Raw genomic sequence first — 22,147 nt, 5'->3', positions numbered from 1 at the left:
ATTATGATGTTATGATGAACTATATGCCTTTCTCCACTGACGTTCTATGAACGTTTCTAAGGATGCTGATTTTTAGAAGGCAGAGATGGCAAACGGGAAGCTGGTTTGTGTAACATTAGCAACACATTATTAGCTTTTTGATAACGTAGTCAAGCAAAAGGCTAATCATATTAATTACTGTTATGTGTCTGAAGTAGTAAAGAGCGATACCTTTGTGCAGCGTAACTTGAGTAAAATTTGACCGAGCAGGTTTCTGAGCTGGTGTGAGTGAGTGGAGGCAGGGCTGATTTGCATATTCATGGTTCTGCATATACTAAATGAAGCAAGGGTTTAGAGGTGTGTGATGGGTGTGTGATGGACAAAACTTTAACATCTCCCTGATTTGAGTCCTCTCAGATCCTACAGAGTATTATTTTTTAACAGATAAACCAATGGCTCAAGGTGAGATAGGGACAGACACTCAAATAAATGCACCAAGACATGTGGATGAAGCAGTCAAAAGGTCTGGATTACTTCTTTACCTTGTCTGCTTTAAAGAAGACTAATGTCTCCTTTCTGCTGAGCTCTTCAAACCCTATCAGTCAAAGAGGAGAGACAAAGAGTGAAAGTACAAAGACACACTTAGACAAATCACAAAAACACACACATACACAGCAGGGACCATCAACCAAAAACGCTTTTATTTTGCATTCTCTTCTAATCCAAATAAGAAGAAAAAAAAGTTTTGTAAATTTGCATTTTTTTAATTCAGTGTTATCTCAGACTACACATTCATTTAGATAGCTGCTTAGACAGGTAGTTTCTTCTCCACTCAGCTTTTATTAACAATCAGAACTGTGGGCTTAATTAGGTTAATTGCTCTGGGAATCTCAGCGCCCGTCTACAGGGCGCCACTTAGATTCAGACACCGAGTGGCGTCTTCATACAAATCCATTGTCTATGTTTGTGCATTTGGGAACAACTGACCCATTTAAAATTATCTACATGACGTTGACTGTGATCAGTGGCGTCTGTCACAAGTGCTTCCAAAAGACCTCCTAAAAGTAAGGTAAAATATTTGTTTGCCCAGAGACCCAATTACATTTCTAACAAACACAGGGAATCATGAAATATGAAGGATGGCATTCAAAAAAAAAGAAGAAGCTATGGTAGGATATATAACATGGCTAGGATGTTGAAAGATGTTGTCAGGGTTGCTAGGTGGTAGCTTATTGTTCCAAGTCAAGTCTCCATGGCATTACAAAAATCATATAGGGGGAAGAAATGGCTCAATATGGCACCAGGAATGGATATAAATGTACCCATTTCACATTACTGGGGTTCTCAAAAGCGGAAGCCATCATAGTTGGGCAAACTTCTATAGCGGCGAATGGGAGACGCCTGCAAATATACGTTTTGTATTTGCATTTGCTCTAACAGAAAAAAAAGAAAAAAAAAGCAATATGACACTCCAAAAGAAGGGGAAAATAAATAGAGAGACTGATTAGAGTCAGAAGAGAGAAAGATGTAAAATTTGCCATCACTCCCTCAGCCGCTGTATTAGAAACACTCACACAGCAGTGTTAATTTGTTTTTTGTCATTTACTGCCAGGGTGATATAACACACTATTTATAATAGCACTATAAATGTCTATTACATTTTTTTTAAATGTAAATATTAAAAACTTTACTAGATTTGATATGTTGATAACTGTGGAAATGTGTCATCACAGTCCGTGAAAAGGTCCAAAGCCAAGCTAGAAAAAAGCTGCCCAGGGCCATAACCAAAAACGGCCTTGTGTGGACGGAGTGACTTTGGAAGCTCTCTTTCCTAGATATTTTTCAAGTCTAGGGGTGGGCTTGTTTTATCACCCACCAGCCAAAATTTGTAAGTTTAATCACTTAAATATGAACGGCAATAATATAAACCTAGCATCTGCACTGATGAAAATACAACAGGTTTTACACACACACAATTGTCTTTTTCTATAAATAACTAAAGTAGTATTATAAACAAATAAGTATTAAACAACGTAAATAAAAGGGTGCTGATAAAGGGGTGGTGACTTTGAGGTTGCCATACTGTTATAAAGAAAGCCTTTTTGAAGTTATGATGATGACGGTTGTAAGTGTATGAATAAATATCACTTCAGCCACAGTCACACACACACACACACATACAAACAAACACAAAAACAACCATCTACTGAGGCGTTAGTATTGGAGGCATATTGCCCTGTCTGCTGGATGAGTGTGAGAGACCGAGCAGGGGGTCAGGAGAGGTTATGTGATGGATCTTTCCGGAACGTGACAGTGAGAGAACATGTCTGATGAGAGGAGGAAAAGTGCTCTTCAAATGCCAACCTCCATCAGAGGGAGGTCACATCAGAGCATTGTGGGTAATGTGCCACACAGCAGGGAGGTCATTGAGGTTTAAGCTTGATAATGAGAAACCAGAATCCAACCAGCACAACAGGACTGAACAAGATGTTCAGCACAACAGATTAATCTAGCAATGCCAAGGAGCAATTCTCCCTTTTTGATATAATCTGCACAATTGACCAATGGGTGCTGTGAGTAGGGTGCGTGAAAATTTTATCATCCAAAGAGATTGCAAATAGGCCTTTTCAACTAATGTAAATCAATATACACAGTATAATAGTAGTAACACACAAAAAGTCTCTCACACACGTGTCCCGCAAAATCACATCTCCTGTCCTGCAACAGAGCAATAACCAGGTGGTCACACTAGCTGTGAGGCCGTGGTCAAATAAACAGACAAGAAAGGGACTATATACTGATAATATTTTGGGATTTTGAACAACACGTTTCTAAAAGAAGTATCTTATGCATATCAGGGATGCAACAGATTTGATAAAAATGTATTCCTGTCATGCCAAAGCTGAATTTTCAGCTGTCATCATTAGGTCGACCGATTGATCGGTTTTGCAGATTAATCGGCACCGATAACTGATTGTTGTTACAAAAATCCATAACGATAGTTTTGCCTCTAGAAGCAAAATCACTAATGTCTCACGGAGTTTGCTCTGACATGTGAGACTGTGCGCTGCACAGAGCAGGACACTTCAGATACGGATTTAAAACATTGACAACGAACTGGTATGTATACAGAACACTACAGTACATGTTTTCATATCATTATAAAGTAATTAATTTGTTGACTAGATGCAGCATTAGTGGAGAACAGCAGTGTGTTTGCCGTCGAGGCTGAGAGGACACTATGATTAGTAATACCTCAAGCGGTTAAAACAATGTGACAAAAACACGCAAGTCCGACCAAAATGTCTAATGTTAGGTCTGGGCAATAAAACTGTCTTGTATTTATCGACGGTATACTAATATCGATAACGAAAGAAAAAAAAGATATATAACGCACGATAATTTCACTTAAATGCATTAAAATGTAAATAGACATGAAACGAGTTTGTATTCATGAAGAACTCTCAAGTGTGTGCCGTCCCTGGATCATAAACAGCCTATCATGCGTTGATAAAGGGCTGTGAGTCACAAGTAAGCAGCCAAAAATTTTACAAGTTGCATTGCTGTGGGGTTCGGTTCACACAGCTAAAATAACCGCGACAACAGCCAGTCAGTGCATGTCTCTAAGTCTGCATGTTCTGTGTGAATGAATGCCGTAGTTTCGACTACTACACAAACTCACACACACTCATTGTGTTTTCAGCATCTGCGTCTCAATATGAAGACATGAGCTGCTTCTGAGAGTCACTACACAAGCTGTTTATCCTTTCATTTGAGAAAAACTACCATCAAATACACTAAAGATCTTCACGACAAAACGTCAAAATAAAAGTCTGGTTTTACTTGAAGAAATTCTGACAGAAATATAACTATTGTATACTAAAATGTATAATTCTTATAGAAATGATAATAATATATATATATATTTTTTTTAAATCATACAATCAAGATATTTTTCACCCATGTTTTAATGTATACAGTTATGTCGTGCAACATCTTATTTGAGCAAAATAAATAAAACAGCAATGTTTTTTGTAAATTAATTGTTATATTTTCATTTGATTACATTTTAAAAGATTGATTAAATTGATAAAGCTCTATTAATTAATTTAATTAGACACCATTTTTGATGATAAATTTGTATTACATCATAAAATAAGTCACTTGTTCGGGTCCAAGTCAAGTCGCAAGTCATGTTTTTTGCAACTTGAGTGAAACTCGGATCCAAATCGCATACTCAAGTTTCCATCTCTGTTTTAAAGCATTCTAGAATTCTCAAATAACAAATATCAAGTGTTTAATCTGATATATCTAACCCAGACTTTCTCACTTAGTAACCCATATAACCAAAAAGACAAGCTCCGCTTCTGCCGATGAGCCTTCCGTGAACTATGAGCCACCGGGGAGAGTGTTTACAATATCAGCACAGAGTCACTATCAGCATTCCTGTCTGTGAATCACTTAACCTGGATGACCTCATAGAGCGTCTCTAAGACATCACTACCCATTTGGGAGAAGTCATCCAGTCTTATCAGACACACATCCCTATTCTCATGAGGTCATCCGCTATCTGTTCCAGGTCGACAGGCACAGAATGATGCGGTGATGATATTGCCCCTGAGAACCACTGGGGGAAATAAAACAGCATTGAATAAAAGGTTTTAATAAACATGGATCCCAGGTTCTGTTTTGTTGTGTAAACATCTGTCATGTGTTTCGGAGCTTACAGTCAGCCTGTTTTGATTAAATACAGCTCAACCAAAAAACATCCACAAACCCTGCAATTCAAACAAGACAAGGTCAGGAACAGAGGAGAGAGGGTGATAAAGAACAAGAGACAGAGGGGGCTGGTCATTTTATGAATATTTTGACCCTTTTGTGTGTCTTGTTGTGTGGTCTCTGTGATTAATGGAGTAAAATGTGTCCTCTGCTTCCACAAGGGCTAAAAAAATCATTCAATTGAGAGGGAAAAAGTGCTTGTGCGTGTCTTTAGGTTCAAGTGAATGTATACATTGCCAGTCTGGTCAAACAAAACAATACAGAGAACATACACACATAAAAATATAGGCTACCGATTTAGACAGACTTCTATCATAATTTCAGAAGTCATGAGGTAAATTTTACTCTTTGTCTAAGTTCTGATTAGTCTGCATTCAACTGTAAAGGGTGCCATCACAGCTGTTCAGCAGCTCAGGATCATTAACCAGAGAGATTAATGGCTTTTTACTACTCAGAGTGCTGACCAGGGGAATCTGAATGCACACACACTTTCTAACAAATGAGCACAGCGACAGACAGGAAATACACACGCATCACTGAGCAACCAACCGTGGTCCAATACCAGTAACCTTTGACCACCGAGCTCAATGCGCGTAGATATTGACCTTGGCACGCTGGGATACCTGAAACGCTAAGTCATCTCCATTAGTGGATTACAAAAAGATACAGACGTGTGCCAAAGCAACATTAACTCAAACAATAGTATTCAGATTCAGTTATTGATTTTACAATTTTACAGTTTTAATCCCGTCTATGAAGCTACCAACAAAAAAGTCTGCAATTTCTACCATTACAACCATGACAAATACAAGTCAACAATTAGAATGACAAGTTAAAATACTGTAATTAAAACAGACTGTTGACAATGCACTGACATAGAAGTGAATACACACAAAGTATTCAGGGAATTCAACTGAACCATTTTGCAAGCAGGTTACTTAGCTCAATCAAACATCGACACAGGCCTTTAAGTAAAGTTCAGTTTGACAAACATTTCCATCACTTCGCACATTATCATCAACTAAAATATTCTGTCATCTACAATTATAAGCCATTTCAGTCATAGTAAAATGGACTGAAATTAATGAAAATAACATGATAAAATATTAACTAAAAAGAATATGCTAATCAAAAAAGACCAAGCCTATGACAAAACCTGTAAAAAGAAATGTTTGAGTCTTAAATGTTCTGTTATATTTCTTACATGATTTATTCAAATACACCAAAAACATATTTGCGCCATAATAAGCAATTCATTTTTACCCAATATAAATCTATATACGTCAGTAATGCCACAGTACTGTCAGACTAGACACGGAGCAAATACAAACTCTAATCCGTAAATATAGAGCTGTCTGAAAAGGCAACCTAAGCCAGAAAGCCTTTAATTTTGTCTGGGGATTGGAGATTGTGGGTCAATGGGTCAAATATGCTTCATCATATAATGGGGAAAGTGATGAGGAGAGCATTGGAAAATGGATCAAATGTGTCTAAATCTGGACTTTCTGTTTCATGCCCCCTTTCCATTTTCTCCATTTATGTTTTCTAACTCTCTCTCAGCATTCTAGTCTTGCAGCAAAGAGGCATTAGTCAAGCCCAAACAGTGATCTGCTATAGATCCGGTCTGGTTGGAACAGTTATTAAGAGTGTTTAACCATGGCATTCTTGACAGTATTTGTGCAACTATATTTCTGTAAATGCCAGAATACATTTGAAGCAAACTTCATATATTTGCTGCCGAATATAGAAGATGTGCAATCCCAGAACAACCCAGAGGATCATACACGCATCTCCCCAGACAGAGAGCAACCAGACGTGATGCTTGTTTAGTGTAAAGCATTTTGCATTACTCCAAAGCCTTTGCCTTGCAGAGTGTTTACACTAGAACAAGTAAGGATGATGCATGAATGTGCGTGTCGCTGCCAGTGTCAGTTTTTGGTGGTGTGTGAGTGAGTGATGGAGTCCTTGATTGTAACACCCATTGCAGTATGACTACTGACCATAGACTGTAAAAAAATATGGACGTAGTGTCCATGACGTCACCCGTAGGTTTCTGAAGAGCATTTTTGAAACCCAAAGTGGGCGAAACCGGCCGTCGCCATCTTGGCACCGCGGCACTCCCGGCTAACCAATACTGGGCAAAGAGGCGGAACTATCTGAGGAGATATGACGGCTAACAGACAGCAGTCAAACGGCTGGTAGTTACAGCAGCGGCAATCCACCTGTCACTCAAGTGGCCACGCCCTTAATTATGTGGAACATTAAGGCTTTTCTATAATTTAAACAGATGAGTTTAAAAAAAAAAATCTCCCCCTCGCAGTTGTCATGAAGGGCAAAATTAGCTACATAGACCAAAACCACTTTTTGTACCAGGCTGTAAACACATTTTTTTTTTGCTGTAAAGTTGGGGCATATTAACAATGGGGTTCTATGGGACTGACTCTTTTTTCAGTCGATGAATTGCAGTTTAAGTCACTTCCGTGTTGGATTCAAGACAGAGACCGGAAGGTTGCCGCTTGCTACTGACATTATATATTAATGTCATATAAAAAATATTTATACGTAACCAAACATTCGTAAATGAAAACAAAACTACTGAGATAAAAGACTTGGACTACATGTAGCCAATACATAAATAAGCAAACAAACAAATACATTTATTTTCAGGTCAGCAATTTATATCTGGCTTACAATTTATATACTGCATGTCACACAAATGATTCATTGAGTGAGTTCAATGGTTGCATCCATCAGATTATGAAAAATTGATTGAGGTCATTGGTGGCATCTTCATCAGATTATGGAAAATGATTGTGCAAGTGTGTGTGTGTGTGTGTGTGTGTGTGTGTGTGTGTGTGTGTGTGTGTGTGTGTGTGTGTGTGTGTGTGTGTCAATGCACCTAGAATAGCTCTGATCACATGGGCATTGCCATCCCATCCATTCTGCACACCTATATATACACACAAGTACACTAGTCCACATACATGCAGAGATATACGGTGTCAGTTTCACACAGCTATATCATGTAATGGAAAAAGTGTCATGGCAATTAAGATCTTATATGATGCCGGAGATATTTTGCGATTCAAAAGATTCAAGAAATGCAAAACATTTTTAAAAATATTACTACAGCATTAAATTAATAATTAGCCCAAAAAAAAAAAATGTAACTAAACATTTTATTTGCACTAAATTAATCTGATAGATCTGAACAGGTCTTACACAAGCAGTCCCCAACATGTTTCTAGTTAATGGAGAGCCAGTATTCTGTATTCTGTCTGTAGTCAGTGGAGTTTTTGAAATCCAGCAGGCAGACAGTCATCAGGCCATCAGGCACACAGCCTGAATCTCAACAGCCTGTACACATACATGCACACTCACACAAATACACACCACACTGATATTTGGACAATTTTGAAAGGCCATTTTTATTGTGTTCCTCCCCTCTTCCCCAATGGTACATAATGATCCCCATTACAATCTATTTTCCTTCAGACAAAAACACAAAAAAAATCTCAAAAACCACAATGTACATTTTAAATGCATTATTTTGTTAACAAGGAAAACAAAACCAACAACCGAAATTGAGAGTAAATAAACAAACATGTGCATTAGCAGAGATGCACCGATTGCAATTTTCTTGGCTGATTCCCATTTACGATTGTTTTGTAAGTGTGACCTGCCGATACCGATTTTTGCCGATTCCGATTTTCTTTCTAAGAACTATAATTGACAGCATACACAAACAAAAATCTACTTTTCTTCAATGCAAAATGAAAAAGTAAAAAGTCAGTAATAAAATAAGAACAAATAAACAAATTGCAAATAACAGCACAAATCAAAGCAACTGAATAAAGAGAGAGATGAAATAAACACGGCTTTAAGTTTTTCAGGTGGGCCTAACAGTATATTCAGGTTATACTACAGAAATTAAAGTAATCAAATGTAAAATAAGTAACACTGGATAGTCTTCTTGAAAAAATGAAATACAGATTACTGCTTAGGGTTAAAGTTATAAAACTTATTCAGTCAAGAGCAGAAAGTGATTTTCTTTGTCTTTTGTTTTTTGATGAACATGACAGACAGCAGAAGGAATATTAGAATGTGGACACTTTAAGAGTTTATGGATCCAATATACTGTTACACAACATGCGTTATCTTTCCAAAACTGACTGTGTTTAACTGAATACTCACCAAGACGGGCATTTTTACCAAATTTTGTGTGCATTTGACAGTTTAAGCGCAGTAAGCCACTCATTATGGTAGTGAGTAGTAAGTGAGAGGAGGCAAGTGTATGTCACTTCGCCGTTGGAGAGAAGAGAGCGAGAACGTGCAGCTGACGTTATTGCCTCAGGCCGGCTCGGAACCGGAAAGACGTGAGACTGACCGTCTGGTTACCGGTCCGGGCCGATCATGCAGAAAATAGTCTGATTCAGGTCCCTGGCTGGGCGATCGGTGCATCTCTATGCATTAGTACTCTAGTGCCACCCACTCACACTGTGGTTTAATGGTCTTTACCTCTACACAATGTGCACAGTGCACACTTCCACTGAGTGGTCAGAACAACAGCTTACAGCATTATGCAACTGCAGTGTTTTCCGCCCACCTTAAAACACACTGTGAAAAGGTGTGTATAGACATTAACAAACCAAGCAGCAAAAATGAAATCAGAAACAAGTGTCAAGAACATGAGAGTGAACAAACTAAAAGCATTATAATCTGACAGAGCAAAGGTCTGGGAAGTGCAGAGGACGTTTGTACCAAGTCAGAGTGGGGATCCAGGTGCTATATACATTTCTATATAGGTCAGTAGATCACCCGCGATATGCTTTTAACTGCTAGGACACTACTGTCCATGCAACAGGGATGAGCCCAGTTTACTTTCCATTTCACGCAAGATGTCACTGACAGGAATGGGGAGGTGATCATTCTATGACAACACACACAGCCTTTATTCTAAGCCTTTCTGATTATTTTGGACAATCCACTCGTACATAGCACATCCGTCTTCATTAAGACAATGAGCGGAATATCATCTTCCGCTTTATTAATGAGAAAGTACTATCTAACACATTAATCACACCTAAATCACATTAGTAGTCATGCAGCAAAACATTCCTTGCGATCATTTTGTCTGAAGGCTTCACATTCTTTATTTTATTAGGGAAAAAGCCTAATGGTCAAAGCCTTGGCGTTTGGATTTGTGTTCATTAGCTTGAACATGCCACTGTGCTATTCAAAAGCCCCTCAAGGACAACTAGCCTGTATCAAATTAAGTTGGTCATTTGCATGCCAAATCTAAACATGCAATATTTACACTTGTGCATATAGCTGTTTGTAAGCACACGACCTTCAGAGTCCCGCTGTAAAATATAATACAGGTCAAAATGATAAATTATTAAAATGGTGGTGGAGTGACCTCAGTGCTGAAGAAAACCATTGCTTAAGTACAATAAAACAGCTGAAAAATGACAGAAAACTAGAATAGCAGAGGATGGAAGTATACCAGGCAAAGACATATTTGACGGCACATCAGCTCTGAATGTATGTCAGTGGAACAGACAGGAGTAGATAAGAGAAAGAGAAAGAGAGAGAGAGGGAGAAGTAGGAAGATGTGAACAGATGCGCTGTTGCTCTGAGTGTCAGTTGTGATTAGCAAATAAATAAAACAAGCCTGGGTCCGAGCGCTGTGTGTATATTATGTGCGTGGGTGAACTATGCTTATCTAATTACACACCAAATGCAGCCCAAACCTCTGACCCCCTCTGAGCTCAACTCAATTACCCTCCCTGACAGAGTCACAGCAAGACAGAACCGCAGCAAATCTATGCTAACAAGACAGCCTAACAGCATCTAGTTGTGTTTCTTCAAGTGTCTTTCAAACTAGTCTGTTCACTTTATGGCCTTCTAAGTAACGCCCCCCAAGAAGCCATGTGTAGTTACAGGTACTTGTAGCTGACATACGTACCCCCAAGGTACATACAGCTCTTATCTACTTGAATGCAGAGAGAAAGTCTCAAAACTATCAGATTATGTTTCAATATCATATTTGCAGCCACTTTAAGTTTACTATTTCTCCATTTCATATTATACTGTCTCTGAGTCTAAATTGTTTCCTTCAAATCGTGCCGGGTTGAACCTTGCTAAAAACATATGATTCCCTTGGTGGATTTTGGCAATTGGAATCTCAGAAGGGTAACATTATTACACCCCCTGGGTAAGGCATGTTGTCTCTAGTAGTACTAATGAATGATCTAAATTTTCTTGTAACTGCTTTGACCTTAAGCTGCAGACAGGTTTCATTGTCTGTATCTCTCATTAGTGTAATTGATTGGGTGTTATACCACAATTTATACAAAGCAGAAAAGGTATTGCACTTTGGAGCCAGAGGTAATATCTGATCACTGATGCCAACATTTCTGCATTTTAATGGATGACTAAACTAGTGCACAAAACAGACTGAGCAAACAATGAAGCAATGGGTCATTTTCTTCTAAAATAAATATGACAAACCATTTGAATTCATAAAAAAAAAAAAAAAAAACATTACAGTGCACAATCTGAACCCTTATCCTCACCTTTAAAGACAAATAGGAGAAGAGTGTGGAAAGTTGTGCTACTTTTTACTGAAAATGTCCTCTAAGCAATTAATTAAATTAGAGATAAAATACAGGTACACTACAATTTTAAAGTTCGGGGTTGGTAAGATCTTTTAATGTTTTTGAAAAAAGTCTATCCTCACCAAGGCTGCACTAAACATTATAGCATTTTAAAATAACTGCTTTCTGTTTTAATATATTTTAGGTTGTAATTTATTTATGTGATGGAGCCAATCCTCTGGTCTTCAGTGTCAAAAACATGTGTTGCTTAATATATTTGTAAAACCTGTGATACATTTTTCAGGATTCTTTAATGAATAGAAAGTTTAAAAGAACAGCATTCATTTGAAATAGAAATCATTTGTAACATTTTTAATGTCTTTACTGCTACTTTTGTTCAATATAATGCACCCTTGATGATTAAAAAAAAAAAATATATATATATATATATAATGCTATAGAATTCAACTTAACAGGTGAAACTAATATATTATATAGACTCATTACATGCAAAGTGAGATATTTCAAGCCTTTATTTGTTAAAATTTTGATGATTATGGCTTACAGCTTATGAAACCCACAAAATCCCAGAAAATTTGAATATTACATGAAATCACACAGTAATTACACAGTGATACCATGGTCATTGAACCAGGTTTTGGTTCTTTTGGCAGTGTGGGCAGGTGCAAATCCTGCTGGAAAATGAAGGAAGCATGAAGTGCTCTGGAAATGTCCTGGTAGACGGCTGCGTTGACTCTGGATTTAATAAAGCACAGTGGACCAAAGTCCTCTTTTCTGATGAGAGCAAATTTTGCATCTCATTTGGAAACCAAGGTCCCAGAGTCTGGAGGAAGAATGGAGAGGCACACAATCCAAGATGCTTGAAGTCCAGTGTGAAGTTTCCACAGTCTGTGTTGGTTTGGGGAGCCATGTCATCGGCTGGTGTTGGTCCACTGTGCTGTCCACTCAACGCAGCCGTCTACCAGGACATTTCCAGAGCACTTCATGCTTCCTTCAGCAGACAAGCTTTATGGAGATGCTGACTTCATTTTCCAGTAGGATTTGCACCTGCCCACACTGCCAAAATAACCAAAGCCTGGTTCAATGACCATGGTATCACTGTGTAATTACTGTGTGATTTCATGTAATATTCTAATTTTCTGGGATTTTGATTTCGTGGGTTTCATAAGCTGTAAGCCATAATCATCAAAATTACAACAAATAAAGGCTTGAAATATCTCACTTTGCATGTAATGAGTCTAATATAATATATTAGTTTCACCTGTTAAGTTGAATTCTTCAAATAAATCAACTTTTTGATGATATTCTAATTTTATGACCAGCACCTGTATATATATATATACAAACACATTACCAAACTTTTGAATGGTGTGTAAAGGTTTTTTTTGTTTGTGTGTTTTTTTTTACAAATCAATAACTCCCAAATCTGCACATTCACATTTTCATAAACCAGGAAACATTTAATCTGAAAAATTAGTTCTCAGAATATCAAACATAAAAAGAAATGTATACACAAAAATACTGCAGGAATTATAAATACATACAAAACCATGCTGTTACTAGCCCAGAGTAAAGAGCGTCACAGATTAACAACATTCAGCTTGCAAACAACCAAAATGATTTATAATGCAATTATACTGTCAATCAATCCAGTCCTAATGTAATCAAGGAATTGTTTCTCCACTAAACTGATTCACTTCAATTACAATAATCCTCTTTAATCATTCCTCACAATAATCATACAAATGTCTACCCTGGTCACGTTTATTATAAGATGCAGTCATCCGGTGAAAGTTTATCATTATTACTGATGCAACACCCACATCATGTTATGAAAACATTTTGAGATACTATTGCATCATTATTGGTGACAACTAGTGACACAGAGGAGTCGAAAAGTCCTTTATAGGCTCTTAAACACTAAATGTTTCTCACCAAAACATCAAACTACTGTAACTGGTTTTTCGTCCACCACATTATTGAACGATGAAACATTGCCATCATTTTATTTCCATCTAACACAGACTAAAGGCAATTTTTATTGAAACTTCAAATGGCTTTGCTACAATTCAGTCATAACCTCTGGCTCTTTAAAGAACATGTACATTGTTCTTGGATAATCAATCATTGTGAATAAGGCCAGTGACACCAAAAATGTCAAACTATTTTACTCAGATATCAAATTTGTTCTTTGCTGCATTTCTGAGGTAACATAAGATTCAGTGAAAAATAAAAGGTTTTAGCTGAAGTGCAGCTGATTTATGATGAACATACTACATAAGGCAGATATAAAGCTAATTAATTATTATTGATTTCCCATGGTATATTCTTGGCCTTTCTAAATGCATCAAAAAATGCAGATTATTTTTTTCTTAAGGAGCAGTTGACCCAAAAAATAAGAAACATTTTAGCTCGAAAGGATTCCATTCTTTGCGATTACAACGGGGAAAAAATAAGCCAGTATTTTTCCTTTTGTGTTTAAGAGTCAGCAAATAAATGACAATCTTCACTTCTGGTGAATTATACATTTAATACAATGCTTTGATAGCAGTACTTTGACCCTTTTTACAGAGATAGGATGGATTTGGTACCTGGACGTGTAAATGATCTTTGTTTGGATATGTGCAGGCATTTGGGTATGCAAATCAACCCTTGAATGACCCACTTTACAATCGCCATGTATTTGGCCTAAAATGATTGTCATTTGTTGATTTAAGTTACAAACACCTGTCCTTTCCCCAACCCCTGTCATTAGATAGCTCTGATTACCATTTCCTAATTATAATCACAGATTTTGTTTATTTGCTCCTTCATGCATATTGAAATGTAAATTTTCTCTGCCATGAAGAACAAGGTCACGTCTCGTGGATGCAGGGGCGACGGCCAGGCGCCTGAGAAGAATAGAAGCACAGAAGCAGAGCATAATGAGACATTAAATAATCAAGTAGAAGGTAAATGATGCTTCAAATAAATACTGACAAAACCATTTATTTCTACGATTCCATTGGCTCCATCTGTAGAAACATAGCCAGTAGCAGAGACACAAAATGACCAACTGTTACTGCAAGTTTGGAGAGTTTGACAGGAAATGAAGGGGCTATAAAGCTGTTCAGAAGCCTGAAAGCTTTTTTCTCTTCAGCAAGGACTCGCTGTTGTACAAGCTGAGATCATTAGACCAACGGACTGATGATTCACTGCCTGACATTTACATGAAATATTTCTTTTGTGCCTCAGTGTATTGGCCTTTACATGTGGATTTCAACCAATCAAGTTACATCAACTCATCACTGAGCTTAGCAGATCACAGATGATGGCAAATATTATCATCAGTCTGCCAGGAATCACAGCTGTGTTAACAAGGTACCAAGCTGAAACAAAGAGGAAGAACAAAACTGGATGTTTTTGAGACATTTCATAGACAGTAAATGAGGTCTATGATCAGAACTGGATATTTTGCTCTGCTTACTAAGATATGTCTGTGAAATAATGAGTGTGTGTGTGTGTGTGTGTGTGTGTGTGTGTGTGTGTGTGTGTGTGTGTGTGTGTGTGTGTGTGTGTGTGTGTGTGTGTGTGTGTGTGTGTGTTCAGTGGCCAGTGTCCTTTGGCAGTCAGTAAGAATTACAGTGAGGACCCAAACTATCACACAAACAGACACACACAAGCAAACAGCACCACAGGCCCTGTTCAGTATTCTGCCCTTCGTAAAACAGAAAACCTGGCTATTACTGTACCAAAAAAAAAAAAAAAAGAAAGAAAGTGGAAAGTCATTTACTGCAAAATTCTGGGAAATCTTAAGAAATTCTAGAAATTGCTGGATTGTGAAAATCCACAAACAACCAGCCCTTCACAATCCTAGTAGAAAAACTACCATTAAATGTTGCCATGGCAACCAACATCCCCATCCTATTTCATCTGTCCTCCCTCGTTTTCTGTACGCTGAACAGAATCCATCTGAAAATCCGTCGTCATCATCGCACTTGTCAAAAATCAAAGAAAAGCGCATCTGGGTTTAGAATTCAATTTGCTGTAAAAGAAAAGCACAACTCCATGAGCAGACAAGCACACAAGCCTTAATGTGACCAATAATGGTATAATAGGGATTAAAGCTGAATAAATGTGTCCTGTGCAGACCCTGTCAAAGAGCGTCATAAATCACAGGTAATTAGATTGCATCAACCCCCATTTTCCTCTCTTTGGTGCAATGTGTTTATGTAAATGTCACCATGGCAACATAGAGGGAAGTCTCAAAGAATTCCAAAACAGGTGGGAAGAATGTTCGGCAATAAGGGAGAAAGAAAACAGGCCTCTCTATCTTTCATCTCACTGCATTCTCACTTTGTAAACATCACATTAATGGTACAGCAAAGAATGTTTTAACAAACAGCAAGGGCACAAAAGGAACAAAAGGATGATCTTATGCATTTATTTCAAAATACTTCTCTTTTTTTTCATTGCATTTCATTTCATGCATTCTATTCTTTTTCTTCTATGTGTGCTGAATTCATTTGTGTGACAAAACTTAACAGATTGTGCACCAACTATAAAATCTCCCAGTTGGGCCATTCTTTGACATGTTATATGATGCCTGGAGATTCGTTGTTAACACATGACATGAATGTGTTTGAGCCATATGGTGCAGTTCAACAGTCATATTACAGCTGTTGTACATGCAGCTATGCCCTATGGGATATACAGTATAGTGGGTTATTTTAGAGTTTTGACAGATGCCATTCTGCCACATGCTGATTTGCAGACTTGTCATAAACTGCACTTATACAAGCCTAGAGGCCAATTTGACTAAAAACAAATAAACAATGTTGAGCAAATAATGCAAATAAAGCAACATAATTAGCAGCCACATCCGACTGAGACCAGTGAAACAAATAATCTATACACTACAATCAAACATAAGCTATAATCTCATAGAACAGCTCATATGTTGATCAATTATTTGACTATTCTAAGGATTTCAGCTTATTTTTGCTCAAAACTGCTTGCTTAGTTGCTTTTAGCACCTTTCATCTGAAGAAATTAGGCTACACCAATTAATGTAAAAAATTAGCTTGTGTATGTTCTGGTTAACAATTATAAATTATTTACCTGTTATTCTACAACATATTAACATTTTATTTTTTGTGCACTAATTATCAAGACATCAAAGCACTATTTTTCCTAACCAGGTTACAGACAGAGCAAACACTATCGACTGCGAATCTCCAAGTATCAATTTTCAAGTATTTCTGTTAATATAAAATCCATATGAGTAATCCGACAATTATGTTCTGTACATGGATGAGCACACTGACTGAAGTTCAACTCAAATAAAAACTGACAGAGCTGTCTAATGGAAAGAAGCCTTGTGGGAGGTCTGTGGGCAAATAGAGGGGATTTTAAATCTGAAGTCTGTGAGGTTATGAGTTCCATTAACATAACATGGCAATGCTTGCTGACACTTCAAAATCAAACTCGATGAATACCAAATGAAATAATTTAAAGCAGCTATGAAAGCCTTCTACAATCTTATTGTCCACATGCATCTCTAAACCTCATCTCTTTCTGTGCACCATATTGAAGGCATCACAACACTGTGAAAATCACTCTCTGGAGAAAATCAGGGGTGTCATGCATGCACCAAGTCGGAGGCAGTAAAACATAGGACAAAAAACTTTTTAAAAGTCTCGATTGCACGACATACCAGAGAGAAGTCTGACATTTCACCAGAAGATCGAGTTTTGAAATTTTGGTCCAAAAAACTTTAAAAAGTAAAATATTCACAATAAGATGAATAGGCCTATGCATTGCGAATAGTGAATATTCACTATGCATTTAGAAAATTTAGAAAATTACTTGGGTCATGCAGTATAATGATCTGCTTTGAGTTTCTCATTAACTCATTTTATTTGAATGGAAAAAGAAAACTTTGGGTATTCTGTTCTACAAAACAATACAAAAAAAAAAAAAAAAAGGAATTAATTATTTTTTTAAAAGCAAGAGTTTCGAGGAACATCCTGGTGGGAGGTAGATGACAGAATTTTCAGTTTAAAGCAAATCACCTGGTAACGATATGACTCCATTTAAAAAAAAATTTGACTGCATCTAAATACAGTTGGCTCAGTTTGAACAGGCATGATGCTTCTTCAGAAAGCACACAGAAAAACAAGGAGGGTCTTTAACGGAGTGCAATTTTTCAATAGGGAAATCATTTTTCATAAGGGCATTGAGATTAAGAGTCAGTGTGATTGTGGTTTTTACTTCTGTAGCATTCGCCCACTGGAAAAAAAGAATTATATGAACCCCTATATTATCTCCATGCAGAGAGCTCAGTTTAAGACCATATAGGGTATATGTGCTGCCTGACAGCATGAGCCTGATGGTAGATAAAGAACATAACCTACTTTTTTAACAAAATATTGATACTCATGGACATTGTGTGTTTGTATCATTATGCATTAACGGATCTATCCTGTCAGTAAAACCGATAAGACATCATTAAATAAATAAACCTCTTCTGTAGTTAAGGAAAGCATTATAGCTATTTATTGCTCCCCTAAGGTCATTTGTGGAGTCATAAAAAGGATTATGGTCTGGCGTGTGAGGGGGGATGACATTCCACAGCATATTATCTATTAAGAGCTGCTAGTAGAGAGTTTTCATAGATCAGCTGTAAACAAAAACACCACAATAAGCCATTAAACTACTGTAATCTATTTGTGGATAAACAACCCAACGAGGAGTGAGGAAAGCTAATGCCGATTTTCATTGTATGTGTGCAGCAGACAACAACTTTCAGCAAGCCACAGAAAAATTCTCCTCAAGGACAAGCAAATCATTTGCAGCGCAACATGCATTTCACACACTACCTGTTTCCCACAATCTACTCCACAATGACTAGACACAGTCACATTTGGACTTGAAAAGCCGTCAGCGTAATATCACACAAAAGACTTCCACCCTATGGCGAAATCCAATCTTAAGAGCAACACAAATCATCATTTAAGTTTATTTAGCCTACTGAAACCTCAGTATACGGATCTACCACAGCAATGAAGCTTTGACACAAAACGTCAGCACTATCTCAGAATCACATGGGAACTGAAAACATTACAATTACTTCCCTAATTTAACGCCATAATAAACTGTTGCCTCGTAAATCAACACTGAATTGAACACTCCACACAACTGTGTGGTTCATTCTGTCCAAACATATGTTCAATGAGTGCCTGAGGGACCATATGCTGTGAGCTTATCGTTTCAAAGTAAAAAGACATATACAAGGAACTTTCTGAACAGACTGAAACAAATGAACCGTTTTAAATACTCGCGTTGACGTGTGAGGATCGGAATCTTAATTTATTTTGTTAAAACAAGAAGACAGTAAAATCAACAATGAACTCAAATAAGCACAATGATGCGGTCACAGTAACAGCTCTCCGAAGGGGAAGATTGTGAGCGAATAATTAGGTGCATTATGTTCTGTCCCATACACAATGCTATCATACAGCCAAACTATCAAAAAGGGTCTGTCTGCATCCCGCAGTACTACAAACCCCACCTACAAGTTACACCTGCTACTTCAAGTTACTACAAGTGGATGTCATAAAACAATCTTTTCAAGTACATTTATTTTGTTTTATATATGAAAAGTGTATATAGGCAAGGCCTATATTGCTTTCGAATCTTGTGAAGTATGAAACATAAAATATTAGGCGTAACTTGTAGTGCTGTGATTTGTAGTACTCCGGGACATAGTCCCGGGACACTCTTGAAACCATCCCTTTAATTCAAATATTAATTAGAAAATAGTCAACTATGCAAGTAATATGAGCATGAATATGTTGTTCATGGTGTGACATGGTAATTGACTTGTAAACTGAAGCAGATGAAGCCATTCATTTTTCTTGTTGGTATTTACTGGAGAGAACAATGGCGACTCATTTATAAGGTGTGACATGGGAATGGATGTGTGAGAATGTGGCTAAGCAAGTATGTATTTTAGAGAGTGAAACAGAAGAGCAAAAGACTGATCACAGAACTGGACATTTATTTTGCACCATCTTCATATGTTGACTATTGACAAAAAGTTCATTATTCATTAGTTCATTAGTCTGAGAATTACCCAACAATGAAATTTCATTTAAAAATTCAAACCTGTATCACTCACTTTCTTCTGTGGAAAACAAACAAAGATATTTTGAAAAATGTCTCAGGGGTCATTGGGTCAATGTTTGACCTCAGCATTCTTCAAAATATCTTATTTTGTGTTCTGCTGAAGAAAGTAAGTCATACAGGTTTGGAACAAAATGAGGGTGAGCAGGCCTAAATGATGACAAAATGTTCATATTTGGTGAACTAGCCTATCCCTTAGAGTCAGTAAAATATTTAATCTGTGCTTATTATTATTCAAATGTCCATATGTCATGCTGTAGTTATCACTCTCTTGTCTTGACTAATGTCCATGGATTCTGTGACTTAATAATAACTGGTTTGTCATTAATATTCATCATTACTTTAATAAAAATCAATCAAAAAGTTGTTGTATACAGTATACAAGTATAAGTAACTATCTGTACAATCCTAAAACAATAAAATATCTCCGACAATCCATTCCAATAAATCGACAATCCATTCCAATAGATTGAAGAGAAGCAGGATGACACTTGTAACAATTACAGCCTCTACTAGTGTAAAAAATATATATATTTTTCATTTTACTACCAAGCTGCTGGGAACTAAAAAACACTTAGAAGATATATGCTTTTTTTCCAAAAGGGAAACACTGTGGTGTGAACTCAAGCACCTATTTTTGAAGGCCAGGGATCATCTAAGAGCATTAAGTTGTTGTACATTTAAATCCCATTACTACCTCAAGCAAATCCCCCTCATTAAATCCCTATAATAAAGTATAATGAATACTTAATCTGATACAGGGTTGCAAAATTCACACACCAACCAAACCTCTCCGAGGCTCTTTCTCCTTTTCATTCTGTTCCCACCATGAACTTCCAGCTTGTGTCAGGTGTGAATTATCTGATGTTATGTTGAATGGTGGATATATGCGGTGTGATGGCATTTCCTGCACAGGCCAATCGATGGTACAGTAGCTGACCTACTGATCCCAAAAAATCCATTAGAAACGCATGGTGCGTCTAAATTCGGTCAGTAAACTATTGATCATGTTTTGGAAACCAGATTAGGGCAATGTTCCAGTCATCAAACCTCCATATCCCTGCATCCAAGCCAAACAGCTATTATTACCGTTGTCTTCTAATCACATGGATCCTAAACTCACATGAGGTTTTATTCCTTTATGGCGTGTTGTCTTGAACAGCTGATTCAAGGACAAGCCACGTGGTTTATACCGACGCGGGATAAAAAGTAAACACAACTACTCACCTTATTAGAGTATGGCTGCCTGGCAAGGTTTATCCCGTCCCTAATGAGTTTATCCCTGATCATTATCTTCAGCTTCAGTTTGGGGTAGATTTCCAGCTCCTTGCGGTTCCCCAGCGTCAGATTCCTGGACGCCCCCATGTACCCCACGCTGCGCACGGGTCTATCACTGCTCTGCTCAGTCCATGACCTGGAGCCCCGCAGCCTAGACTCATATTGCTCTGCCATGCGACTCGTGTAAATAGGTGAAACCGAGGGCATCGGCTCCAGGGTAAAATAAAGCCCGGTAGCCGTCTCCTTATCGTCGTCTTTTAACCTTTGCACCGCATCGTGAATCCGCTGGCGGTGGTGCGGGATGAAAACCCCGATGGCATCCAAGTCCGGGTCTCCGATTTGTTTGCAAACTTCCAAGTCGTCGTATCCGTTGTCCACAAAAGCCTCGACATACTGACACATTTGAAGGGTTTTCAGCCATTCGTAGACGATGTTGGGTCCGTTGGCCATCATTTTGAATGGTGTTTAAGCGTAAAGGTGAGATTACCTTTGTGAGCAGGTGACTGACAGCGCGTGCGCCCGCGGTTTATGTAAATATCCCAGTCAAAGCGTCATCTTCATTCAGTGTTTCTCTCCACTTTTTGGTAGCAGGAGATGCTTAAAAAATATCCAAGAGAACATGAATGATAATAAAGACGGTGCCGGGCACTTCAGCGTTTATCAATACTGACAATGTCGAGACCCTTCAACTTGGCATTGCTGTATAGCCTACGTTACTCCACAACTACCGCCCCCCTTCACAGGGAATGGTTGGTTGGCGTCAAAAGTGGCTATGCTGATAATCATCCACAAAGACTACATTTTCCTCCCGTTTATTTATACTGTTCCCACAGCAGTGCCAAGAATAAACGTGAATTTTACGCACCGCGTGGATTTCCAATGGTCTTCTCCAGCGCTCTTACGAGACCGTCCTTCCCTTGTGTCTGTCAGTACGGCTTAAAGCCAACTCTTTTCCTCTCTGAAGACAAATGAAACCGCGTCTCTCCGGTTTGGAGACGAGCACATGTGGTTTCAGACTTCTAGCCAATATTTGCTGAGCAGCGTAATCACGTTGGCGTAGCAAAAGATCGGCTTTCCTCAACGAGACGACGGTTGGTGAGCAGACACGGTTTTAATCTGAGCACGCGCTGTCAAAACTGTCAGTTTGTCAGAGTTTGAGGTAAATGAAACCCTGGCATGGCGTTTCTTAAAACAAATAGGCAGAATGTATTCCCGTATCGTTTTAATCCCAAACTTTGTGACTTTTATTTTTGGCAAAGCCGAGGAAGGTAAAGGTGCGCGCGAGGTAACTGTGGGCTGCTGTCTGCTGTGCGTGTTGCGCAGGA

General features: G+C 37.9%; 1 protein-coding gene across 8 annotated transcripts in view; it reads right to left on the bottom strand.

Moving 5' to 3' along the window:
• The window catches only part of sash1a (SAM and SH3 domain containing 1a), a 222,181-nt gene extending 200,034 nt beyond the window's left edge, over window positions 1-22,147 (bottom strand). For 3 of the 8 annotated variants that reach the window (XM_079887245.1, XM_079887253.1, XM_079887251.1), the window contains exon 1: window positions 20,772-22,147. In XM_079887245.1, the coding sequence (XP_079743371.1) occupies window positions 20,772-21,275 (504 nt within the window). In that variant the 5' untranslated portion in view covers window positions 21,276-22,147. The remainder of the gene's footprint in view (window positions 1-20,771) is intronic. The other 5 variants (XM_079887255.1, XM_079887258.1, XM_079887252.1 and 2 more) reach the window with 2 other exon arrangements.

Source organism: Squalius cephalus (assembly GCF_949319135.1).
Source record: "Squalius cephalus genome assembly, chromosome: 12".
Taxonomy (NCBI): domain Eukaryota; kingdom Metazoa; phylum Chordata; class Actinopteri; order Cypriniformes; family Leuciscidae; genus Squalius; species Squalius cephalus.
This window is presented reverse-complemented; position numbering and strand designations above follow the sequence as displayed.